We start from the raw sequence: 21,560 nt of genomic DNA, 5'->3' as shown, positions 1-21,560 counted from the left end.
TCACTCAGTTCTGTTCTGACACTGTCTGCCTGGAGGTGGCGTCAGACCCTGGGGTGAGGGCCCAGTCCCCACCTTCTGGTGCCAGTCGTGAGTCGCCGCTGTGCTTCTGACCGGCCAGATGTAAACTGGGGTTCCGACCATCCAGTTGGGATTCCCCTTGGGTTTGATTAATTTGCTGGAGTGTCTCGTAGAACTCAAGGAAATGGACGTTTACCAGTTTATTATAAAGGTTACTGCGAAGGACGCAGATGAACGGATGCGCAGGGCGAGGTGTGGGGGAAGGGCCTGCAGCTTCCATGCCCTCCCTGGACCGCCACCCTCTGGGAACACCGGAAGCCCTCCCAGCTCAGTCCTTTTGGGTTTTGATAGAGGCCACCACCCTCCAGGAACACTGGAAGCTCTCCCAGCTCCGGTGAGAGGCCTTTGGGTTTTGATGGAGGCCTCGTCAGGTGGATGTCATTAACTCTGCCCCTGCTCATTGGTGAGCCACTCAGCCTTCAGCCCCTCTCCTTCCCTGAGCTTAGGGGTGGGACTGAAGTCCCGAGCCTCTAGTCCGGCCTTGGTCTTCCTGGTGACCCGCCCCGTCCTGCAGCTGCCTGGGGGCTGCAGCCACCGTCAGTCATTGGCACATGGAAGGCCTCATCGTGAGAGCCCGAGGGTTTTAGGAGTTGTGTTCTGGGAGATGGGTTGACGATCAGATACGTATTTCACAAGATCACACGAGGCTGAAGTGAAACGCCCGTGTCCTGGACGCCAGTGCATTGGCCCCAGTCTGTGGGCTTGTGCAGCTTCTGCTGGGGCTGGCCGAGGGTGGCCAGGCTGGGGTTCCCGCCATGCTTGGCTGGGTTAGGACCGCCACCAAGTCCCTTCTGACGTTCTGTGAGTGTTGGATTCGCATTCACTTTCAACTTACCCTTTATTTAAAGACTTCTACTGAATTACAGTTAAAGACCCCGTATTCACTTCACTCAAACATGTGCGGAGACCACCGCACAAGAAAACGCCATCCGCCAGCCCCGGGATGAAGCTTTCCCCAAACCACCGCCCAAGAAAGAGCCATCTGTGGCCGGGCGCGGTGGCTCACGCCTGTAATCCCAGCACTTTGGGAGGCTGAGGCGGGCGGATCACGAGGTCAGGATATCAAGACCATCCTGGCTAACATGGTGAAACCCCGTCTCTACTAAAAATACAAAAAAATTAGCTGGGCGTGGTGGCAGCACCTGTAGTCTCGGCTACTTGGGAGGCTGAGGCAGGAGAATGGTGTGAACCCAGGAGGCGGAGCTTGTAGTGACTGAGACAAATGACAGCGTCCACTGACCCTGACTGCAAGAACCCACCTATGATGCAATGACTTTCTGTGATTCCGGGAGCCCCAGGACTCCACCTCCCCACCCGAGGGGGCTCCCAGGAAGGGCGCAGCGAGGCGCACAGAGGAGAGACTGCCCTGGAGAGAGGGTGAGTCAGGACTCCACCTCCGCATGGGACAACCGGGCACGCGGGTGCTCCCAGGAAGGCACGCAGCCAGGAGAGATGAGAGGCTGCCCAAGAGGAGGCAAGTCAGGACTCCACAGCGAGGCACGAGGACGCTCCCAGGAAGGGACACAGCCAGGAAGAAGAGAGGCCGCCCTGGGGAGGGGGCGAGTCAGCGGAGGGAGGGCCACTGCACTCCAGCCTGGGCAACAGAGCAAGACTCTGTCTCAAAAAAAAAAAAAACAAAAAAAAAACCGCCATCCGCCAGCCCCGGGATGAAGCTTTTCCTCAAGTCATGTAACTAGAGCCGAGCAGAAGCAATTGATGGCCAGGAAGGTGTGAGCCTGAGGGTGGTGTTCATGGCCCCATCCCACATTCCTGTTTCCAAACATCTTGGCTCACTGCAAGCAATACAAAAAAAAAAAGTTGACCGGGCGCAGTGGCTCACGCCTGTAATCCCAGCACTTTGGGAGGCCGAGGCGGGCGGATCACAAGGTCAGGAGATCGAGACCACGGTGAAACCCCGTCTCTACTAAAAATACAAAAAATTAGCCGGGCGCGGTTGTGGGCGCCTGTAGTCCCAGCTACTCGGGAGGCTGAGGCAGGAAAATGGCGTGAACCCAGGAGGCGGAGCTTGCAGTGAGCCGAGATCGCGCGACTGCACTCCAGCCTGGGCGACAGAGCGAGACTCCGTCTCAAAAAAAAAAAAAAAAAAGTTTTTTTTTTTTGTATTTCTAGTAGAGACGGGGTTTCACCATGTTAGCCAGGATGGTCTTGATCTCCTGACCTCGTGATCTGCCCGCCTCAGCCTCCCAAAGTGCTGGGATTACAGGCGTGAGCCACTGCACCCGGCCACAGATGGCTCTTTCTTGGGCGGTGTTCTGGGGAAAAGCTTCATCCTGGGGCTGGCAGATGGTGCTTTCTTGGGTAGTGGTCGCCTCACAGGACTGTGGTCCCCGTTAGCTTGTCTCCATCCCAGTGCTGTGTTTTATTTCCTCGAGATTTAGTTAAGATTTCCTTTGGAAAGCAGTTTGTGATGCTCAGTACAGTTGTGTGCAGCTCCTGTGTTCCAGCGCCCGTTCCACTCCGCACCTGCCCTGGGCTGTCTGAGGGGGGCTGGGCCCTCCCTCCGCTGACTCGCCCCCTCCCCAGGGCGGCCTCTCTTCTTCCTGGCTGTGTCCCTTCCTGGGAGCGTCCTCGTGCCTCGCTGTGGAGTCCTGACTTGTCTCCTCTTGGGCAGCCTCTCACTCTCCTGGCTGCGTGCCTTCCTGGGAGTACCCGCGTGCCCGGTTGTCCCATGCGGAGGTGGAGTCCTGACTCACCCTCTCTCCAGGGCAGTCTCTCCTCTGTGCGCCTCGCTGCGCCCTTCCTGGGAGCCCCCTCGGGTGGGGAGGTGGAGTCCTGGGGCTCCCGGAATCACAGAAAGTCATTGCATCATAGGTGGGTTCTTGCAGTCAGGGTCAGTGGACGCTGTCATTTGTCTGGCTCCCAAGTCAGCTTCTGAAGGACAGAGAGGGGGGGCAAGATCCAAACCCCTGAGGCCTGTTACTACCAGGCTGTGAACTCGGAGACTCACCAGGAGTGGTTGGGAGCCACCAAAGGCTTCAAAATCGCGTGACACAGCCCCTCTCTGCTGTCTGAGGAGACAGCTTGGTGCCCAGTGGTCGAGGGGTCTAGTGAGAGCCGTTGGGAGGCTATTGTGGTAACGCAGGTGACAGGCAACCAGCACAGGGACTGAGGCAGCGGGGAACGTGCAGGGAAAGGAGGATTCAAAAGCAGAAATCAAAGGAGCTATTAGCCACCTGAAGGGGCGGACAGGGGGAAGCCTCTTGGGCAGCCTGGAGTTGGCCCTGCCCGTGCCGTCGGCCCGCAGGAGGCCTCCCGGTTCCCAGTGCTCAGCGCCAGGCTGGGCTTTCAGCCTCGCAGAATGTTTTTAGAACAGGCCCCCACCAGCAGGCGCCCGGCGTTTGCTTCCCCGCACCACATTGCACATCTGCGGTGATTCAGAGGGGAAGCGCTGGCTCTGCAATCTCGCTCATTCAGAAGTCCCGTCTCCCAAAGGGCTGCGTCGCCGACAATTTTTCCCATTGTGTGTGGAGTTGAGCTCCCCTCCCCCTCCCTGCCGTGTTCTGGGATCACCCTGGGAGTCTATTTGAAATCCAGAAACTCCTGAAAGGCCTTAAGTAGCTATTCAGCAGTGCGGAAATGGCAGTGAGGGGGCTGCACGTGCAGCTCTATTTTAGGGTGTCCTGGTGGGCTCGTTCCTGGGGTGGGGCGGGTCGCGGTGGGATGGTCACCCCAGGCTTCAGTGCTTTGCCCTCTTGTCTCTCCTGTGCAGCGCCCGGGGGCTGGAGAAGGCCAGGCAGCAGCTGCAGGAGGAGCTCCGGCAGGTCAGCGGCCAGCTGCTGGAGGAGAGGAAGAAGCGCGAGACGCACGAGGCGCTGGCCCGGAGGCTCCAGAAACGCGTCCTGCTGCTCACCAAGGTGATTTGTGCCCTCATATTTTGATCAGAGTTGCAGGGAGCTGCGGGAGAGCGCACACCTGGTCAGCGAGATCTCATTGCGGAGGCAGGAGTGCTGCAGCGGGGTCAGTGCAGCTGGGTCACAGTTAGCACTTTGGCCCTGGGTTGCCAGGAGGGTTCTGGGAGTGCCAGAGTGCTCAGCCCCGGTGCTTCCTGTGGGACTCTCTGGGCCTGCTGTGTGCTCCACCCTTTTCAGTTCCCCCAGCATCTCAGTGTCCCCCCCAGCCTTGTGCTGAGCCCTGGAGAGCGTTCCTTGTCGCTGCGGACCCTCTGCAGGCGCCTGTGTCCCTTGCAGTCTGCACCCTCATGCTTTGCCGTCCAGTGATGCCGGTTTCGCTGTGTGGATCTTGGCCTGGGCTCGGGATGAAGGCTGTCACCTGCTTCCAGGTGTGCCCCAGCCCCACCTGTGGGCGGCTCCATGGCCCGACTCTAATCGTCAGTGCCTGCGGGGGTTCTGATGTCTGACACCGTGAGCAGAGGTCACTGGAGTGTGAAAGACAGTTTTTGTGAGTGTTGTTTAAAATGTTCCTCTAGCACTGAAATTTCAGAAGACAAGGCAGGAGAGAAGTAAATCTGTCCCCAGATGCTCTCTGGGCCAGGGCGGGTGTCCAGCTTGCTGGGCGGAAGCTCCCCTGTCCGCCTCCAGCCAGTGCTGAGTGGGCGGAGGGCTGTGTCACCCTGGCCTGGGATGGATGCTGCACCTGTCAAGTGCTGGGAGTTGTGCCTTATGAATGTTTGCCTGTTCTTGATCGTTTTTGATGAAAACCGAGGCTCTTTGCTGCTGGGACCTCTTGGTTGTGGAGCTTTAAGAAAATTAGTAACGTTTCTGCTCCGAAGCTGCTGTTTTATGGCTTCTCCAGCTCGCTCCTGGGCGGCTCCATGCTGTCTCCTGAAGGAAAAGTTCACATGGGCCTGGGTCCGGAACACAGGCTGAGCTGGCCCCTGTGCACAGCCCAGAGGCTGGCCCCAAAGCCCTGGCTTTGCAGGTGCACCCCAGACAGGGGACACTCGAAAATGTTCTCACATGACTTTTCAGCCGGAGCTGTCTGCCGCCTCTGGCAGAGGGGACACCCAGCCCTGTTGCATGGTCAGGCACAGTGCATTTCTGTGGAGCAGCTCTAGGACCTTCCTCCGTGCTCCCTTCTCTTCCGACACCATGTCTGCTAGTGTGTCAGCTTCTAAGCAAGATATGTGAGGTGCATGCGGCACAGACGTGTGGGCACAACCCTTGGGTAATCACTCTCTAGCGGGGTCAGGCAGTAGCACCAAACCAGCACCTGCCACCCACCTCCACAGAGGTGGACGGCGTGGCGATGCCGCAGAAGGGCTTTTCTTAGGAGGTGGCGTTCATGTGGGGACCCAAGGATTTCCCCTTTGTGAAAGTGTGTGTGGAGAACCATGGCGGAGGGAGAGAAGGCGGCTTGTCACAAAGCGCTGCTGAAGTCACCCTCGAGGCCTGGAGCCAGAGGAGACAGCGGCTTGGGCCCAGCAGGCCACAGCGTGTGGGCTGACCACTGCGGGGGGTTCAGGCAAGTGCAGCCCGACCCTGCCGGTGAGGAGAGGCCCTGGGAAGCAGAGGGGGCGAGGCCGTGTTCTGTCGGGGTGGCGGGACACCTGGGCTTGGTGATCTTTGAGTGTGCGATGACCTGCTGTGGTCCCGTGATGTGGGAAGCTCAGAGCTTCCTTGGGGAGGAAGAGTGGGAGGGCTGGGCTGGGAGCTGGGCCTTTCTCTGGGACCTCAGATGTCCCTCATTCTCTCTGGGTCTCAGTTCTCCTTTCTGCTAAACTTTGGGCTCAGGCCCGATGACCCCAGGGTGCCCGGGAACGTGGCTGTGTTCGGGTGGCGCCCCCTCGAGGGCACCTTGTTTTTGGCCCATTCCGATTCTGGGTCGGGGCTGGGGAGTGACGTCAGCTCACGCCGGCCAGGCGGGCAGCACTTTGGGGTGGTCCTGCGTGCGTGGCGTGGGTGAGTTACAGGTGTGGCCCCCACATGAGGGCAGCCCCGCCTGGCCTCAGCTGCGGCTCGTCCTGTGGGAACCTTCTGGTTTCTTAAGTCAGCAGTTGGAAGCTGATGGGAAGAGTTCCCTTTACAGGTCACATGTGGGCCTGAGTGTTCTTGTGTGCTCGGTCTGGCCTGCAGCCTGACGTTTTGTGGCCCACAGGACACTGGTGCTGCTGCCCACATCCCCTCTTAGTGCCAGGGCTCCCGGCCGTGATGAGGAGTTGCACGCAATCACTGGATGTCTGGTGTGGTTTTCACCCTTCTGGGGCTCCCTCATGGTCCAGTGGAGCCCCACAGCCTCCTGGGAAGTCTGTGCCTGGCTTCCTTCCTGCCGTTCTTCTTTGAGGGTCACCCCGGCCCACCCAGGGCAGGAAGTTTCTGTTCTTCTCTGCTCTGCTTCGCAGGTGGAAAGCCTCTGGCACTTTCTGGCCCACGCCGGCCTACCCCCGACACTGCTGTGCTCACGGGCCTGCTCTGTGTTAGCAAGAAGGTGGATATTGATCACCGGGCATGGACTGGTTGTTTATCCTGACAAAGGATCGATTCCAGTCGCCCGTGTAGCCCCAGGCCAGGGATGCAGGATCTGTCCAGCCAGCCGTTATGAAGCTGTTCACTCAGCCATCTGGAGGGAGCGGTGTGCCTGCTGCTCTGGGTCTGTGCACCTTGGTGTTGGCTACTGCCCACCTCAGCTCTGCACGGCAGCCCGCCCGGCTGGCTGGTGGTCAAGGAGCGCCTTCTCTCCAGGCGCACCCAGGAGGGCTGCGAGCCTGCGGCTGGTGGGGGCTCTGGGCCTCTGGTGTCCCGTTGGAGGCCCTCCTTGTGTGCTTGACATTTTAGTACACAGTGCTTGGAGCATGCAGTTTTATTTCAAGACCTTTATTAAGCGGCTCTAGTCTAAGGATTTAATTGTTACTGAGAGCTAAGAGTATAATTACCTTGGTAAAATATCATGACTATTTTAAGCAGTTGAAAATTGGCTTCTGGAACTGGGTGAACACAAACCATTTTCCTGTTTGAAATGAGCTGTTTCTCCAGTGCCCCACGCTTCCACAGTATGGCTGCAGAGCCCTGTTTATGGAATATCAGTAATACAAGTTAACTTTTAGCCAGAAACTTTTAAAATGACAGAAGAGCTTTCCCTTCCCACCTCCCATTTTCTATCCTCCACCCTCCCTCCCTGTTTCAGAGCAGATCATTTACTGGAGGCCACAGGCTGTTGGTGAGCAGTTGACACTGGGTGTCCAGTGGCGTCTGACTGACGTTGTGGCTGCTGAGCGCGGGGTGGTTGTCATGGTGACATCCTGCCCTGGGAACCCGCACAATGGGAAAGACAGATTTGTGTCTTCCGGAGTTGTCGAGGGTTTGAGTTTTGAGCTCTGGGCTGGGGTCTTGGGTCTGCGCTGGCTGAATGAACACGTTCCTCGGCCACCTCCTCCGAAGCTGGGGTTGGCGACGTCAGACATTCCCCTCTCCCACGTCCTTCTCGCTGCCCGGAGCATCAGATCTGCTCGCTCCCATAAAGTTCCCTTTGTCAATCAAAAAATCCTCCACAAACATTCCTGATGATCCACGGTCTCAAAACCAACGTGGCTGGGCCTGCTGTGGGATTGGGAGCAGATGAGCTTTAACGAGAGGGCTGGGACCCTGGACACAGCTGCCGCCCTCAGCGATGGGAGAGTGTGGGGAGCTGGTGTCTGTATCTGCTGGGTGCAGTTTAGGCCAGATGCGTCCAGGAGACAGCTGAAGGCAGATCAGGAGACAGCTGAAGGCAGATGGAGACTGGGTCCAGGAGGGCGGGGCTGCTGCTTTTCAAGAAACAATCAAATAGGGGCAGAAGGCAGGAAGTACAGGGGACCCCTCAGAGGACTTCCATGTTCTTCCTGCCTCACATCCAGAAGAGAGTCCTGGGAGAAGCCTCTGTCCTCCTTTGAGAACCCTCTGTCCTCCTGGAAGAAGCCTCTGACCTCCCATGAGCAGCCACCATCCTCCTGGAAGAAGCCACCATCCCCCTGGGAGAAGCCTCTGTCCTCCCATGAGCAGCCACTGTCTTCCCGGGAGAAGCCGCTGTCCTCCTGGGAGAAGTTTCCATCCTGGGAGAAGCCACCATATTCCCAGGAGAAGCTGCCATCCTCTGGGAGAAGCCGCTGTCCTCCTGGGAGAAGTTTCCGTCCTGGGAGAAGCCACCATATTCCCAGGAGAAGCCGCCATCCTCTGGGAGAAGCCGCTGTCCTCCTGGGAGAAGTTTCCTTCCTGGGAGAAGCCACCATATTCCCAGGAGAAGCCGCCATCCTCCCGGGAGAATCTGGCATCCTATGGGAGAAGCTGCTGTCCTCCTGGGAGAAGCCTTTGGCCTCCTGGGAGATGCTGCTCTCTTCCTGCTATGTTCCTGGCCCAGAGGCAGCTCTTGTGAGTCTGAGCCATCCCAGCCTCTTACAGGGGCCAGAGCTACCTCCTAAGGCTCCCTCCCCATGCTGTGGCCCCTTCCCAAGGGAATCGGGGGCAGGGGAGGCAGGCTTAGCTCAGGGACCCCTGCGCATGTTCTCAGTGGACTCTGCCGGGATTTCCTCTCTTCTTGGGGGTCATTTCTGTGCCCAGGATGCTGTGCTGGAGCCTGTTACAGGAGGGGCTCCGGGCCCCGTTCTGGTCCATCCTAGGAGGCAGCGCAGTCCTTGCTGGGACTCTCCCAGGCCTGTGCTTTGAGGAGACCCTTCCATTTCCTCCTGACTGTGTCCCTTCTCCTCTGCAGGATTGTGTGTGCTGAGGGCAGAGCAGAGGGAGGCTGGCTGCCCTGAGGGAGCTGAGGCCACAGGTGCTCAGGGTCAGAGTGGCCTGTGGGTCCTGAAGGAGTATGTCCTGGTGGCCGTGCCCTGGCCACAGCAAAGGTAGGCGTGGTGCACACCGGAAGAGGACAGGGCCTCGCTGGCACCGTGCTCAGGCTGCGCAGCGATTTAGAAATGCGCCCACGTTGCTGGAGTGTTTTTATTTTTGAACAGGTTATTTTCATCTGTCCTGGAATAGCACGGTGGAGACACACCTGATGCATGGTTTTGCTTCCGTAGGACGTGTGGGTAGAAGGGACATGGAGCAGAGGCAAGTGCTGTTACTTATTTTGTGTTTATACAACTTGGGCAGTTTCCACTTTGGAGACCACCCCAACAAGGTTAACGTAGCTCATGCCTGTCCCAGCCACAGACAAGGCCACTGTTCCTTCAGCTGAGCGCCACTTTTTGTTGGCTTGCTCTTGCTTCCAAGCCCCGATCTCCCCTGATGGTGTCTGTTTAAGTCCTGGGATCCGGCACAACCTGGATCGAGGACGCGGAGTCAGGCACTCCCCGGGGCCCAGGACTCCGCTCACTCTCAGTCCTCCCGTCTTTCTTTTCAGTGTTCTCGTGAAACACATGGCGTGTGCAGAGATCATATAGAACATATACGTACAGCTCAAAGCGTGCAGCAAGTTCTGTGTCTCAGTCCTGGCGTAAGAAGCAGAACAACCTCTGTCAGACAGAGCCCTGCTCTAGGTGTGGAGCAGCCCTTCCCTCATTTTTCTTTCCAGGTTCATCATGGATGTGCATCTTTAATCATTGCTCAGCTTTTCCCATTTTTATGTTTTCTATACATAGACCCACGCTTCTGTGGCTTCTTTTTGTTTTTATTTTAACATTATCCTTTTGACCTTCGTCCCTGGGAATGCAGCGTGTTCCTTTTCGCTGCTGTGGTGCTGCCGTGCAGAGGGAGTGAGTCACGGTTTAGTGACCTGACGTGTGAGGGGTTCCAGTTTTGCCCTCACGTGGTGGGTGCTGCAGAGTGGGTGTGGCCCAGCCCCGCCTCAGGAGGCTTGTTCTCAGTAGTCTCCGTGGTGTAGTTCAGTGTGCACAAATTACAGACACAGGACAGATAGAGGAGCAGGTAGTTAGCAACCCCAGCCAGACCCTCATGCCCGGTTCCAGCCACTCCCTCACTTCACTTCGCTGTGTTTTTCTTTTTCTTTTTCTTTTTTTTTTTAAGACAGTCTTTCTTTGTTGTCCAGGCTGGAGTGCAGTGGTGCGATTTCGGCTCACTGCAGCCTCTGCCTCCTGGGTTCAAGCAATTCTCCTGCCTCAGCCTCTCGAGTAGCTGGGATTATAGGTGTGTACCACCATGCCCAGCTAATTTTTGTATTTTTAGTAACGACGGGGTTTCACCATGTTGGCTGGGTTGGTCTCAAATTCCTGACTTCACGATCCCCCCGCCTTGGCCTCCCAATCCCAAAGTTCTGGGATTACAGACTTGAGCCACCGTGGCCAGCCTTCAGTTCCCTGTTTTTTTCTTTCTTTCTTTTTTTTTTTTTTTTGAGACAGAGTCTCGCTCTGTCACCCGGGCTGGAGTGCAGTGGCGCGATTTCAGCTCACTGCAACCGCCGTCTCCTGGGTTCAAGCCATTCTCTTGCCTCAGCCTCCTGAGTAGCTGGGTTTACAGGTGTCCACCACCACGCCCAGCTAATATTTTTTTGTTTTTATAGAGACTGGGTTCCGCCATGTTGGCCAGGCTGGTCCTGAACTCCTGACCTCAGGTGATCTGCCTGCCTCGGCCTACCAAAGTGCTGGGATTACAGGCGTGAGCCGCTGCGCCCGGCCTACTTCCCTGTTTTTAAGCCTCACATAACGGAATCACATACGTGTACTCTTTTGTGCCTGGCTTCCATTATACATTATCTTTGTGAGAGTCGTGTGTTGTGCATAGCTGAGATTTGTCGATTTCTCTTAATTACTCTGTTAAAGTTTTCCATTGTATAAAAATACCACTTTTTAAAATACGCTTGGCTGTACCCGACATGGGATAGTTTCCAGCATGGGGGTGTTGACTCTTGCCGATGTGGACGTTTCTACCCGTGCGTAACGTCTGGTGATCCCCTGGGCACCCTTGTGCTAGGGACGCCCAGGTGTGACATAGGGTCAGTTCCCGGGGCTGCCACCCCCGCCAGTTACTGTGCCAGGTGGCATTCCTCCTGGGGTGTGGACGGTGCTGGTCCCTCCAGGCCCTCACCTCCGGCCTTTGGTCTTCTCCCTGGTGGGGGCCTGTACTCCAAAGCTGTTGTTTTGACTTCCCTGAGGCTCGGTGAAGCTGAGCCCCCTTTTTAAATACTCACTGGCCAGTTGGATACCGACTCCTGAGGGCACCTGGACAGGCTTTCTGTTCCTGTCCCCTTTGGGCTTTTATTTTTATTTTGTTTTAATTTTATTATTATTTTTTGAGATGGAGCCTCGCTCCGTTTCCCAGGCTGGAGTGCAATGGCTTGATCTAGACTCACTGTCACCTCTGTCTCCTGGGTTCAAGCAATTCTCCTGCCTCAGCCTCGTGAGTAGCTGGGACTACAGGCACGTGCCACCACGCCCAGCTAAGTTTTGTATTTTTAGTAGAGACGGGGTCTCACCGTGTTGGTTAGGCTGGTCTCGAACTCCTGACCTCGTGATCCGCCTGCCTTAGCCTCCAGAAGTGTTGGGATTACAGGCGTGAGCCACTGCGTCTGGCCTGGGCCTTTAAATACTGTTTGCCTTTTTCTTACTGAGTTGTAGTTCTTTACTCTGGATATGAAAGTCTTTTGTTGACGAAACGTGTTTAGTTATCTTCTCGTAGTCTGTGGTTTGCATTTTCACTCTCAGAATTTCGCTGTTGATGATGTTCGTGCAGTCCAGCTCACCGATTTTTGCTCATGCTGGTGCTTTTGAGCTATGATTAAACAATCTTTGTCTCCCAAAGTTGTGAAGATACTCAGTGGTTTCCTTCTAAACTTTATTGTTTACCTTTTACATGTTGCTGCTTTTGTTCTGTGAAACATGCTGTTGATCTGGCAGCCTCTATCACTCGTGTGGCGATGCCACGGCCGTAGCCTGGGGACCCCTTCTGGCCGTCCCCTTCAGGGCTTTCTGGTGTGTTCCATGGGCTCTTTTTTTAATTTGTTTACGATTCCATGTTGTTGTCCTTGCCTCCTCCTTCCAGTGTTTCCCTGTGTCCAGGTGAAACGCAGCATTAGTGTATCTCGGCGTTAGCGTGTCTTGGCGTCAGCGTGTCTCGGCGTCAGCGTATCTCCTGAACCGTGAATGCCATGTGTTCCACCATTTACCCTGATGGCCTTTAATTTCTCTCAGCAAGTTTGATGGATTTTAGGGTAGATGTCTTACATGTCATTAGACTTTCTGCCCTATGTATTTGAATGTTAGATGCAGTTTTAATATTGTCTTCTTGGACTTTCATCATCTGTGTGTGTGTTCCTGGCCTGTGGATGTACCAGTGGGTCCTTCACATTGACCCTGCACCTGACAACCTCGCTCTGATGCTGATGTTTGACATGCACACTCATACTTTCTGAGAGATGCCGGCCACACTTCCCTGCCAGCGCCGTGCCTCTCCTCTCCCCTGGCCACGCTTCCCTGCCAGCCCCACGCCTCTCCTCTCCCCTGGCCACGCTTCCCTGCCAGCCCCACGCCTCTCCTCTCCCCTGGCCACGCTTCCCTGCCAGCCCCACGCCTCTCCTCTCCCCTGGCCACGCTTCCCTGCCAGCTCCACGCCTCTCCTCTCCCCTGGCCATGCTTCCCTGCCAGCCCCACGCCTCTCCTCTCCCCTGGCCACACTCCCTCTCCAGCCCTGCGCCGCTCCTCTCCCCTCCCCCTAGCCATGCTCCCTCTCCAGCCCCGCACCTCTGCTCTCCCCTGGCCACGCTTTCCCGCCAGCCCCATGCCTCTCCTCTCCTCCAGCCGCGCGTCTCTCCTCTCCCCTGGCCAGGCTTGCCTGCCAGCTCTGTGCCTCTCCTCTCCTCCAGCCCCACGCCTCGCCTCTCCTCCAGCCCCACACCTCTCCTCTCCCCTGGCCACGCTCCCTCTCCAGCCCTGCACTGCTCCTCTCCCCTGGCCATGCTCCCTCTCCAGCCCAGCACCTCTCCTCTCCCCTGGCTACGATTTCCTGCCAGCCCTGCGTCTCTCCTCTTCTCCAGCCCCACACCTCTCCTCTCTCCTGGCCACGCTCCCTCTCCAGCCCCGCGCCTCTCCTCTCTCCTGGCCACGCTCCCTCTCCAGCCCCACACCTCTCCTCTCCCCTGGCCACGCTCCCTCTCCGGCCCCGCGCCTCTCCTCTCCCCTGGCCACGCTCCCTCTCCAGCCCCACACCTCTCCTCTCCCCTGGCCACGCTCCCTCTCCGGCCCCGCGCCTCTCCTCTCCCCTGGCCACGCTCCCTCTCCAGCCCCACACCTCTCCTCTCCCCTGGCCACGCTCCCTCTCCAGCCCCACACCTCTCCTCTCCCCTGGCCACGCTCCCTCTCCGGCCCCGCGCCTCTCCTCTCCCCTGGCCACGCTCCCTCTCCAGCCCCACGCCTCTCCTCTCCCCTGGCCACGCTCCCTCTCCGGCCCCGCGCCTCTCCTCTCCCCTGGCCACGCTCCCTCTCCAGCCCCACGCCTCTCCTCTCCCCTGGCCACGCTCCCTCTCCAGCCCCACGCCTCTCCTCTCCCCCGGCCACGCTCCCTCTCCAGCCCCACACCTCTCCTCTCCCCTGGCCACGCTCCCTCTCCAGCCCCACACCTCTCCTCTCCCCTGGCCACGCTCCCTCTCCGGCCCCGCGCCTCTCCTCTCCCCCGGCCACGCTCCCTCTCCAGCCCCATGCCTCTCCTCTCCCTTGGCCACGTTCCCTCTCCAGCCCCGCGCCTCTCCTCTCCCCTGGCCACGCTCCCTCTCCAGCCCTGCGCCTCTCCTCTCCTCTGCCCACGCTCCCTCTCCAGCCCTGCGCCTCTCCATGCACTTTCCTCCAGGTGCAGTGTCATGGAGGAATGATGACAGTAGGCACCTCGTCTCCTTCAGGCTGTGGCGGCCGCTCCGGTAGTCCATCAGTCAGCGCGGTGTGTGCTGGATGTTCTGTGTGATACTCTTTACTGAATTAATGAAATCCTCTTCTACTTGTGCTTTTCTAAGAGTCTTCATCACGAAGGCCTACCCCATACATTGTGATGTGGGTTGTTTTTGTTACTGTTCAGTTCAAAATACTTTCTGACATTCTCTCTGGACTTAGAAAGCCTGGCCTTCGAGCAGGATTTAGCACGTTCAGAGCATATAATACAGGTGAATTGGCAAGTTGAAAAGGGATTGAAAAGGAGAAACCCAGACTCGGTTCACTTACTTGATCATTAATTTTTCATTCCCCAAGTTCTACTTCTTTTTTTTTTTTTGGGAGGCGGGGGGAATGGAGTCTGGTTCTGTTGTCCAGGCTGGAGTGCAGTGGCGTGATATCGGCTCACTGCAACCTCTGCCTCCCAGGTGCAAGCAATTCTCCCACCTCAGCCTCTGAGTAGCTGGGACTATAGGTGCGCACCACTGTGCCCGGCTAATTCTTTGTGTTTTTAGCAGAGATGGATTTTGCAATGTTGGCCTGGAACTTCTCACCTCAAGTGATCTCCCCGCCTTGGCTTCCCAACGTACTGGGATTACAGGCATGAGGCACCTGCCCGGCCATTCCCCAGATTCTTACTGTGCGTCTCCTGTGAGCCTGGCACGTTTAGCTGCTGTGGAAAACAGCAGGGAACTGCACAGCAGACTGGGAGCTCAAGGGCCTCTCTCTAGGTGGGGCAGGTAGCAGTCGTGTTGAGGCGGTGATCACTGCTGTGAAGAACGTGGGGCACTGTAGGGTCCTGTGCCAGGATCACTGCTGTGAAGAACGTGGGGCACTGTAGGGTCCTGTGCCAGGATCACTGCTGTGAAGGGTCCTGTACCGGGATGTGTGGGGCACTGTAGGGTCCGTGCCAGGATCGCTGCTGTGAAGAACGTGGGGCACTGTAGGGTCCTGTGCCGGGATCGCTGCTGTGAAGAACATGGGGCACTGTAGGGTCCTGGGCCGGGGATGTGTGGGGCACTGTAGGGTCCTGTGCCGGGGATGTGTGGGACACTGTAGGGTCCTGGGCCGGGGATGTGTGGGGCACTATAGGGTCCTGTGCCGGGGATGTGTGGGGCACTGTAGGGTCCTGTGCCGGGGATGTGTGGGGCACTGTAGGGTCCTGGGCTGGGGATGTGTGGGGCACTGTAGGGTCCTGTGCCAGGGATGTGTGGGAGGCATGAAGCCTTTGAATAGGTGACCTTGCTGAGCCCAGAAAGTCACTGCAGGGAGAGCCGAGTCCATCTGCTGTGCTAGACCAGGGAGGGGTTTGGTTTGCTGTGATGATAGCTGCACAGGTAGTTGGGAAGGTGGTGGAGCGAGGTCCTGTGTCTCCCTGGCTTCCGTGTGGCAATGCTGTAGGTGGTGGTGGGAAGACCAGGGGCTTCGGCATTAGCGCAGCCTGTGTTCCTCTCCGTGATCGGCTGCCTGTGTAGGTTTCTGTGGCCCTACAACGGTCCCCTGGGCTGCCCCTTGGAGCCACACCAACTCCTTGTCCTGGTTCTAGTGTTGAGTGGGACTTGTCCTTCTCCCCTCCGTGATAATGGGCGCTGGGTGGGAGCCTGTGGGAGCGCCATGGTGGGCATTGGTTTGAGGTGAGCACTGCCCTTGTTCACATGGGTGTCCCCTGGGTCGCTTGGCGCATGGGTCCTGGAGCCAGCCTTGTACGTATCTTTCCTGGATAGCCGTTCTGTGGTTTCTGCCTCCGCCCCGTGGGAGCCTAAATCTGGCTCTGTGCTTCTCCCTCCCCTCAGGGTGTGGGATCTAGCCCTCTTCCCCTAGAGCAGAGCACAGGACTTCCATCCCTCCCGCAGAAGAGGCTGAGCAAGCCCCCCGCGGCCTCTGATCGCCGTCTCCTCCTCTCCACACCCCTCTTTAGGTCTGAGGCTTCGTTTTTCGATACTGAACATTTTTGGTCTTAGGTAGCACCGAAGGGAGTATTTGTAACACCCAGTACCTGCTGTGTCGTCTGGAAGGCATCATTCTCTGTGACCCTGTAGGGCCTTGTCTCAGACAGTCATGCTTCCTGTGGCACCCGCCTAGGCGTGGGGGTCAGCTCTGTGGCCCCGTGTTAACCCAGCAAACCGAGGCTTAAGAGTGGCATAGAGAGTCTGCCCAGGCCATGCGGCTAGCCTTGATGCTAGGTTTGTGGGTTTTTTTTTTTTTTTGAGACGGAGTTTTGCCCTCTCACCCAGGCTGCAGTGCCATGGCAGGATCTCGGCTCACTGCAGCCTCTGCCTCCTGGGTTCAAGCAATTCTCCTGCCTCAGCCTCCCGAGTAGCTGGGATTACAGGCGCGTGCCACCACGCCCAGTTAATTTTTGTATTTTTGAGACGGGGTTTTGCCATATTGGCCAGGCTGGTCTCGAACTCCTGACCTCAGATGATCCACCCACTTCGACTTCCCAAAGTGCTGGGATTACAGGTGTGAGCCATTGTGCCTGGCCCTAGATTTTTTTTTTTTTTTTTTTTGAGACAAGGTCTGTCTCTATCAGCCAGTCTGGAGTGCAGTAGTGCGGTCTTGGCTCACTGCAGCCTCGACACCCCAGATTCAGGTGATCCTCCTGCCTCAGCCTCCTGAGTAGCTGGGACTGCAGGTGCCACCAGCATGTCTATCTAATTCTTTTGTGTTTTTGTAGAGATGGCAGAAATCTGAGTGTGACTTGGTAGCTCTGGGGTGCAGCCTGCGGTCCCCACATCTCACCAGCTCCCCAGTGGTGCTCCTGTGCTGCTCCAGGCCAATTCTGTCGGGTGGTAGAGGCCTGGACCATGCTCTGTGATGTGGACCACAGGGGCTGGGTCACACAGCTGATGTGGATGCCACTGACTGGCCCTAGGCCTGGCTCACCCCCACCTCCCTCTGCTGTCCTCGCTGTCTGCCCCCCAGAGGACACACATTCTGGTGTGTGCTCCTTCACGCCCTGCTTTCTGTAAGGGTTCGTGGCGTGCCTCTGCCTGGTGCTGTCGTGGCACGTGCCCCCTTACTGTGCTGCCTGCCTAGTGCCTGGAAGGAGGCTCGGCCCTGCTTCCTCTGTCTCCTCTGTCGCTGCCCTTTGTGACAAGCTTTGCACTGTGTACCTGTACACAGGACAGATGGCGTTCGGGCCCTACCGTTGTCCCTGGGTCCCGGCCCCACTCCTCAGCGCCTCCTGCTGTTGTGACCCGTGCAGCCCGTCTTCTCTCCTGGGCTTCAGCCTCTGGGGATATCCAAGGAGCTGCCCTGAGTACAGCATGTGCTCCCCGTTCTCCCATCACCGTGAGGGTGCGGCCCAGCCGAGCGCAGCTCAAGTTCAGCTTCAGACCCTTTTGTTCTTACTTAAAGCACATCGTTCCACATACACCTGGATCGGTGGGAAGTCTGCAGGAGGGGCCCTGAGACGCTGGCCAGCCCGCCTTCCAGGTTAGTGTTTGCTCTGCTCAGTGAGATGGCCCCTTCCCTCTACAGATAAGCAGGGTCCTCTCGGCTTTGGAATTTACTTTCTAGGTGTTAATATATCGCCCTTTCACATTCCCTTTCTAGACCGACATTTCTATTATATCCGTTTAGGAAAGAACGTCCGCTTTGTTATGGGACAGTGCCGTTTGCACGGTTATTAGAAAGCCAGCCTTGTTACAGACTCTGCCGCACTCTCCCTCCGAGAGGGCAGCTGGACCTGGCTGTGGCAGAAAAAAGTCCCAGGGAGAAAAGCAGTTTTAGGAAATACAGCGAAGTCAAAACAAAATACCTTTTATCCCTCTCCAGTGCGAAGATGGTTCTTAAGATGGGGCTGTGGGATGTGGGCGGCTTCCACCAGCCCGGGCCCTCCGCGTGCGCCCACCCTCCCTCTCGGCCTCAGGTACACGGAGTTTGGAGGCTGCATGCCACTGGATTCAGGTCACCCCATCTTTACTCTTGGCTCTTTGAAAAGACCACAGTCCTGCCCCTACCTGCCCATGGATGGGACTTTCTCGACAGTTGCAGGTGAGACTGTGGAACTCCTGGCCCTTTCAGGGAGATTTGAGGTGACGGCCACACCACTGTGTTGGGGAAGGTGGGCTGGGAGCAGCAGTGCTCGTGGGCTCTGGCCCTGGTGGGAGTGCCCTGTCTGCGGGCGCCTGGGTGCAGCCCTGACCCCTCCGGCCCTGCCTCCCCCTGCAGGTGCTGGTGGCAGGTGTGTCATCAGAAACCCCGATGAGGACATTTCTGGATGGTGTCACTGAGACAAAGCTGTCTCGGGTCTCCGTGTTGAGGGTGGCTAGACTCGGGTGCCCCTGGAGCACTGTAGAAGCCAGGTCTGCTTTCTTTTTTGAGGAGTGATGGCCTGTGTCCACTTCGTGGTGGCAAATCACACTTGGAGAACTCGGTCCCAAGAGCCTACTGATAGCTGCAGCCCAGAATGCAGGACTTGGGTCACAGGCTCCCTGGCTTCACCCAGGATCTGTCTCTGCCCCCATACCTTGTTGGCCTGGGGCACCCCCATAACCCATGTCCCCAGGCCCTGGCTGGAACGTGCCATGCAGGGAAGACAGGCCCCACCTTTGCAGCCTCCTCTGCTTCCCTGTTGCTTTGCTGCCACCCGCCAGGGCCTTGGGGCCTTCACACAACGTCTCTCCTCAGAACCCAGCTCATCCCCGGCGTCTGGTTCACGACATCCAGGCAGGCCCTTTTCTCCCTTGTTCACCAGCGGCCGGCACGGTTCCTTGCATACAGCAGGCATTCGGTAAATGCCTGGCGAATATTGGACTCCTTCACCTGCAGGAGATGCTGAGACCTTCGGAGTGGCCAGGGAGCAGGTCTCCTGCCTCTGCCTCACCTGTCCTGTCCTGTGCTGTGCCCCTGCCCAGAGGACTCTTGGTCCCAGCCTCACCCTCCGCATGGGCCTCTGCAGCACCACGTGCATGGGGCCTGTGACGCTGCCCACAGCTGCTGAGGCCACGGCTGCTGCTGCCCATTCCGGCTGCCTCCAAACCCACCGGTTTTCAGGAAGGGGCTGCTGCCGAGTGGCAGATACCAAGGCTTCTGTTTCTGATGCCTGAGCTAATGTCAGCAATGTAGAAAGGGCGTTACTTGCTTTTCAGTTTCCCAACAATGAAAGTTGCAAGAGGTGTAGCTGTCAGTGGCAGAGCAGGAAGGAGGGCAGTGGCTGGGAGCAGATGCTGGGGCAGGGACGGCTCGGCCTTCAGACGCAGGCACTGGAGGCAGCACCTACCCCTTCCCTCCTCAGGCTGGTGGAGGAGCCTCTACTGTCACGGGACTTGGGGCAGCTCTCCCTTCTGGATTTCCTCCTCCAACATGTCCTGCTGGGGACATGTGGCTTCCTTTCCTCCCATGGTCCTGGAGGCCCAGTGCCTCTCTCCCCCATGCTCCAGGCTGGGGCCCCAGCTCCCTCCCGGTTCCTCTGCTCCGGACAGCAGTCTGTGACACCAGGGCCATGCCCATGCCAGCTGCCATAGCTGCATCCCAGCTGCTTGCTCCAGGTTTGTTTTGATGGTGTACCGCTTTGTAAAGACTGTGGAATTTGCACACTGATATGTGCGTATTTGTATAAAAAGGATATGTTTGGCCTGTGGCCAATAAGGAACACGTCTGTTTATTTCTAAGATATAAGGACTTGGCCGGGCGCGGTGGCTCAAGCCTGTAATCCCAGCACTTTGGGAGGCCGAGGCGGGTGGATCACGAGGTCAGGAGATCGAGACTATCCTGGCTAACATGGTGAAACCCCGTCTCTACTAAAAATACAAAAAACTAGCCGGGCGTGGTGGCGGGCGCCTGTAGTCTCAGCTACTTGGGAGGCTGAGGCGGGAGAATGGCGTGAACCCGGGAGGCGGAGCTTGCAGTGAGCCGAGATCACGCCACTGCACTCCAGCCTGGGAGACACAGCGAGACTCCGTCTCAAAAAAAAAAAAAAAAAAAAAAAAAAAAAAAAGATATAAGGACTTATAAAGATAAATGTAAGTAGGGTTGTCGCTGTATCCGTAGGCCCCAGTGAGCTGTCCGGTGCCGTCCCTGCCTGCTGTGCCTGGGCCCTAGTGAGCTGTCCGGTGCCCTCCTGGGCTGTCGTTTGCTGTCTGTTGGGCGTTGTGTCCGTGCGGTCTTCCTGAGGTTGTTTGCAGCTGCAGTGGCGGCAGGTTGGGCTTGGCGTCAGCAGGCCTGGGGCTCTGCCTGTGCTCTGTTGCTCACATGAAGGGGCCAGGGAAGCCTGTTGGCATCTGGAATCATGCCACGGGCGGCTGTGGCGGGGCTGTGGCCGGGCTGTGGCCGTGCAAGTGGCGAGGACGATAGGGTTCTGCCCTTGTCCCTGGTCACCCTGCTCCTGCTCTCGCTTCCCTAAGGCCAGCCCCTCCTCTCTGATGTGTGTGGAGCGTGGGTCTCAGCCTGCCGGCGGCTCCTCCATTGCGTGCAGGGGGTGCACAGGTGTTGACTCTGCATGAGTGGTTGTCTTTCCGCTGGCTGTTTCCCTGCCTGACGCCCCTGTAAACATCCATTCCCAACACGCTTCCCAGAGGATGCCTGCCCTCGGAGTACTCCTAACAAAAGGCTTCCCAGTGAAATCAGTGTGTGACACCCCATGTGGTGTAGCCTGACATGGCACCTGCTGCTCAGCTCGTCCATGGCTCTGAGAAGCCCTCAGGGGCCCCAGGCAGCTGGTCGGGGTTAGGGGGTGCGTGGACAGCAAGGTGATCCGGCAGGCACAGGGCAGCTGGTGGGGTGGGTGGGGGACAGCAAGGTGACCCGGCGGGCACAGGGCAGCTGGTGGGAGAGGTCGGGGACAGCAGGGTGAACCCGCAGGCGCAGGGAAAGCCCAGTCTTCATGTGCAGTTTCCATGTCTTGTTCCTGGGCTTTTCTGAATTGTGAGTTTCTAACATGCCACATTGAAACGTCTCAGATCTTGCCTGCTGAGCCACGTGGGTCTTCCTGAAGGCCGAGGTCAGCACCCCCCTCGCCACCACTTCATCCAGACCCCAGGAGCCCCTTCTGTCCCATAGGCCGAGGCTCCCACAGCACCATGTGGGTTATGAATGAGAAACCTGGAGTGTCCTGCCTAGGAGAGAGGCTCTGGAATTCCCAGGCCCCCTCGGCTTTGGAGGCTTATAACAGAGAGACCGAGGATTGAGAGGAGCCCAGGGAGGCATCTCCAGTGCCTAGGCCAGGCCTCATCCAGCCGGCACAGGTGGCTTCAGCCTGGCCTTGGGGGACACAGGCAGAGCCTGCAGCGTGTCTGGGAGGGGCTGGAGGGACCAGGCCCGGAACCTTGTCCTGACTACCCAGGCTTGCTTTGGCCTGACATTGTCTTTCTTTGTGCTTTAAAAGTCTCCTCTCGTGTTTGGTAGAGAAACATTCTCTTTTTAAACTCAATTTCGAAGAAATCCACATCTTTGAATAACCTTGATCTTGAAAAGAAAGGAAGTTAGCTGCAGGTGAAAATTGATGGTCATGCTCAAAGGCATGATTCCCTGCCAAGGAAGCCTCTTGAGTTTTTCCGCTAAAAATAGCCGCAGCATCCTGGTGGTGGTGTCTGAACCATCTCCAGGCCCCTCCTGGAGACATTCAGAGATGTTAAAGGTGACAGGCTGCCTCACCTGGCCGCTCCGCACAGGTGTGTCTGCCCCTGGCCTGTGGGGCTCAGGTGGGTGGACTGCTGACGGCCGGGCAGCAGTCGGGGTACTGGGCTCTTGCTCGGCGGCCTCTGCCCCTTCA

At 57.6% G+C, this 21,560-nt stretch overlaps 1 protein-coding gene across 39 annotated transcripts in view; it reads left to right on the top strand.

Annotated features, from left to right (window-relative positions):
- MAD1L1 (mitotic arrest deficient 1 like 1) overlaps positions 1–21,560 on the top strand; it is a 423,997-nt gene that overhangs the window by 163,303 nt on the left and 239,134 nt on the right. For 37 of the 39 annotated variants that reach the window (XM_077995973.1, XM_077995957.1, XM_077995967.1 and 34 more), the window contains one exon: positions 3,809–3,953. The exons of 1 other annotated variant lie outside the window; for it this stretch is intronic. In XM_077995973.1, coding sequence (XP_077852099.1) covers positions 3,809–3,953 — 145 coding nt within the window. Of the gene's footprint in view, positions 1–3,808; positions 3,954–8,739; positions 8,876–8,986; positions 9,512–21,560 lie in introns of those variants that run through there. One more of the 39 variants, XM_077995980.1, reaches the window with a different exon arrangement.

This window comes from Macaca mulatta, chromosome 3, assembly GCF_049350105.2.
Source record: "Macaca mulatta isolate MMU2019108-1 chromosome 3, T2T-MMU8v2.0, whole genome shotgun sequence".
NCBI classification, from domain to species: domain Eukaryota; kingdom Metazoa; phylum Chordata; class Mammalia; order Primates; family Cercopithecidae; genus Macaca; species Macaca mulatta.
The sequence above is the reverse complement of the archived record's forward strand: the minus strand, read 5'-3'. Positions and strand labels throughout refer to the sequence as shown.